The 4,102-nt window shown below is 38.2% G+C and overlaps 1 protein-coding gene and 1 long non-coding RNA gene across 2 annotated transcripts in view; one reads left to right on the forward strand and one right to left on the reverse strand.

Moving 5' to 3' along the window:
- The first annotated feature begins 1,010 nt into the window (after positions 1-1,010).
- FAM216B (family with sequence similarity 216 member B) overlaps positions 1,011-4,102 on the forward strand; it is a 10,599-nt gene continuing 7,507 nt past the window's right edge. The window contains exons 1-2 of the mRNA XM_069068831.1: positions 1,011-1,129; positions 2,170-2,305. Of these exons, the coding sequence (XP_068924932.1) occupies positions 2,183-2,305 (123 nt within the window). The 5' untranslated portion in view covers positions 1,011-1,129; positions 2,170-2,182. The remainder of the gene's footprint in view (positions 1,130-2,169; positions 2,306-4,102) is intronic.
- The window catches only part of LOC138146758 (uncharacterized), a 77,980-nt gene continuing 75,350 nt past the window's right edge, over positions 1,473-4,102 (reverse strand). Inside the window, exon 3 of the long non-coding RNA XR_011164569.1 lies at positions 1,473-1,585. This is a non-coding gene — a long non-coding RNA (uncharacterized lncRNA). The remainder of the gene's footprint in view (positions 1,586-4,102) is intronic.

A 4,102-nucleotide genomic window follows, 5' to 3' on the forward strand; every position in this document is an offset into this window, starting at 1 on the left:
ACTCTACATTCCAACCAATTGAGAAAACTGAGGCAGAGGTTTCACTACATTCCATCTCTCCCCGACTCCCCCACCCCCATGTGCCTTTTTACAGTGCATCCTTTCATTCCTAAAATGTTTCTTTCCTCATTTCTGCCTCTTAAAAACTCCCTTCAAGACTCAGTTCAATTATTTACTCTTGCTGGAGGCTTTGCCTAATTCCCCCAATTTTTTATTCTCACTTTTTAATGCATATCCCCAGCACTTAGGACATAGTAGGAGCATCATAAATAATTGCTAATTGATTTATTTCTTGACTCAAAAATGATTGATCACATTGGGTAAAGAAAACAGCAAGAAAAAGGTGGGCAGATGCTTGGAAGTTAGGGCACCAGCTGATTTTTTTCCTGCCTCACAATGTTGCTAGGATATTAAGCTGTCAACAGAATCAAACACTACCATCATGAGTACCAAAAGGAAAGACCAAGAAGGGAACTGAGCTGTAGATCCTGAGGAGAAATTGAATTTAAAACAAATTTCAGAGGAAAGGTAACTTGTAAAACAAGGTAAGCCTTATTAGATTAATTTATCAAATGTTATATAGGTAACATGTGTATGTTTTCCCAAGTGTTTCCTTCAAAGTTCATTGGCTATGAGCCATTGGGTTATCAAAAAGAAAAACTAATATTTACTCAGAAATGACCTAGGAAAAGTTTGTATGATCTAAGAATTCACTTTCCCAGGAAAGAAAATGTGGCCAGAGATCCTGTAGAACTGCAGGAGCAGAGAAGTGTTTTTGGCTCTGAAAATACTTCACCTCTGCTCTAAAGGACCAGAAAATGGGGAAGGAATGTTAAGATGATACAGATGCCTGCTTGAATCAGAATGCCTTTAAAGTAAAATGTATCACAGCCAGCATGGTGCCCATAGTCCACTCCAAAGGAGAACAGCAATAATAAAACATTTCTAGTTTAATTTACAATTTTCTGTAATGGATACAGGACAGGACACAAGTGAATTCTTTTTTTTCCCCCAAGGTCTCAGAATTACAAGTGGACTCAAAATCTAAGGCCTGGGTCTTCTCTTCCTGGGCAATTGGACCATCAGTTGGCAGACTTCCCAAGTACTAACTCTGTTGTGTTGATAAAAGGTAATAATATTCTCTATTCAGCTCAATCTCATTTATAACACGTAGGTCTGCAGCATAAAGCTGATTTTTTTACCCCTTCAGTCCACTTGTAGGTGAATTGTTTATGATAGAACTTGAGCTCTTGGAGGATGGGGAATGTCTCATTTTTGTTTTTGTATCCCTAGTACTTAGCACAGTTGACGCATAGCAAGTGGTTATTAATGATTGTTGATTGATTGATTGATTGTCAATAGTCTGAGATGTTGGATCACAAAGCACATTTCACATATTTGTTTTTACTGTAGTCTTAAAGCCAAAGAGTGACCCCTAAATCCTAAATCCCCTCTCCCTTGTTCACCAAAAGACAGAAAAAGAAGATTCTCAAATGAAGATCATTAGAGATTTTTACCTGATTTACTTGTCTTGACAGCAGCCAAGTCTTAGTCACAGCTGCTTTGGACCTCTCATTTTGAATCTCTGAGAAAGGAAAAAAGCAAAGGAAGATGGTCAGCCATTTGCAGTTTACTATAAGCTATCATAGGACAGCTAGGTGTTGAAGTGGAGACAGTACCGGTCCTTGAGCCAGGAAAACTCATCTTACTGAATTCAAATCTGGCCTCTGACATTTACTAGCTGTGTGACCCTGGCCAAGTCACTTAACCCTGTTTGCCTCAGTTCCTCATCAGTAAAATGAGCTGGAGAAGGAAATGGCAAACCATTCCATATCTTTGCAAGAAAACCTCAAATGGGATCATGAAAAGTTGGACGTGGCTGAACAACAAGAAGTTATCAGTCATGCTCAGTAAAAGGAGTACCTATATAATATTGATCTCTGAGACTTACCGAACCAATGGTAAAGGGAAATAAGAAGGGGGAAGTGGCAAAATTAACCAGAATGTGGGGGATGATGAGATGCACTGGCTCACCATATCCTGGGCTAATCATTCGATAACAGATATAGTTACTTGTTCTTCTTTTCTCCACCTTCAGGTATAACCCAAAGATAAAGGATCCATTGAAAATGAAATTATATTATTTGTTTCTTTTCTATTCCTTTCTAGCTACAGGAGAAAGATGAACCAAAAGAAGAAAAAGGATGTAGGATTCTGCCATACTCTCCAAATTCCTGGCAAACAGACCTGTCCACCTCCTCAAAAACCAGTCTCTTCCTTCTTTGTGAATCCTGAAGTACTAAAGGTAGAGTCATACAATTATAGAGTCTTAGAAGTGGAAGGGACCTTAGAAGTAATATCCAGTTATTCACCAAATGCAGGAAACATTTCTGCAATGTCCTTGAAGAATCACCATCCAGACTCTACTTAAACATGTCCAGTAACAAGGAGCTTAGTAGGTGGGAAGGGGAAGGGAAAAAGCATTTATATGGCAGGCACTGTACTAAGTACTTTTTACAAATATATCATTTGGTCTTCACAAAAACCCTGCAATTTAGGTGCTATTATTATCCTAATTTTACAGTTGAGGAAACTGAGGCAAATAGAGGTTAATGAAATGGTCACATGGTAAGTTCCTGAGGTCAACTTTAAACTCAGGTTTTTCTCACTCCAGGCCCATTGCTTTATGCATTGTGTCATCAGCTGCCTCTGATACTTCATGACGGAGACTGTTTCATTGGTAGATGGCTGATTGAGCCATTTTTTAGTTTCACCAACCAAGTCCCAATTAGTGCAAATAAAGAATCCCAAGAAGTGATCTAATTACTTGAATTTGAATTACATATCTGTATCAGGTTGAGACCATTTACCATATTTTACATTATTATAACTTCAAATAGTAACAATTCAAATGCATAGCACCATTTCAGAGGATTCATTTTATACACTAATTGGGTCACTAATTTGGACCTAGCTGAAATTCACTGAAAGCTGTTCTCAGAAATGTTGCATATACAAAACCACAGTTCTTTGACATCTCGAGAAGAGTGACCAATTCTGTGAGATCAGGGTATTATCTGGAAAGTAATGAAACATCTGGGAAATCTGAATAAAACTCCAGGAAATCTAGTGGCTTCTAAAAACTTAACAAAGGAAAAAGAATGTCATTCTGTCCCCAGAGGAAATCCCAAGCACCTTAACCAAATGCTAAAAATAAGTCATAAGTTAATTTATGAATAATTGTTTTGCCTGTACCTTATCTTTCTGTACTCAGTTTTTCTGTCCCTTCCTGGATGTTAGGAATCACTTGGAGAGGTACTTATCCTTTACTCTTAAATTGATAGGTAGCTCCTTGAGAAAGCCATCTAAAGTTATTACTTTCACTGACTCTCCTCTCTCCCTTTAAAATAGAGCTTCTGACCTCATAATTCAATGATATAATCCACTCCAATGTTACCAAAGATCTCCAAGCTTGCCAAATCTAACGGTCTTTTAGGAATCTTAAACCTTCTTTAGCTGTTTGCAGCATTTGACATTGCTGGTCACCCTTTCCCAGCTACTCTCTGCTGTCTGGCTTTTTATAGCATTAATCTCTCTTTGTTTTCTTCTTACCTATCTGATTGTTCCTTTTCTGTCTCCTTAGCTGAATCTTCATCCATTCAGAAGACATAATAATTCACTAACTATGACTGTCTCCCAACTCTTCATCCTGGGATTCTTCTCCCTCATATTATCTGACCTGATGAGCTCCTATGGGTTCAGTGATCATCTCTATGCAAATGATTCATGTATCTGTACATTCCTCCATCTGGACATCCAACCCTTGTCTTTCTGTTAAATTCCAGCTCTGCAATCACCAAACTTTTGAACATCTCAAATTGAATGTACCTCAGGCAACTCAAACTCAACATGTCCAAAGTAGAAATTTTCTTTTCCCTAAAACCGTCCCCTCTTCCTAACTTTCCTATTACTTTGGAAAGTGCCACTATCCTCCCAGAGAGTCAGATTCACAATTTCAGTCTCATCCTTGGCTCTTTACTGCTATTCACCCCACATATATCTAATCTGTTGTCAAATGTCATTTCCCCCTTCCTAACATCAC

This window comes from Petaurus breviceps, unplaced genomic scaffold, assembly GCF_028583685.1.
Source record: "Petaurus breviceps papuanus isolate PSGF00001 unplaced genomic scaffold, PetGlider_PUasm1.0 90769, whole genome shotgun sequence".
Taxonomy (NCBI): domain Eukaryota; kingdom Metazoa; phylum Chordata; class Mammalia; order Diprotodontia; family Petauridae; genus Petaurus; species Petaurus breviceps.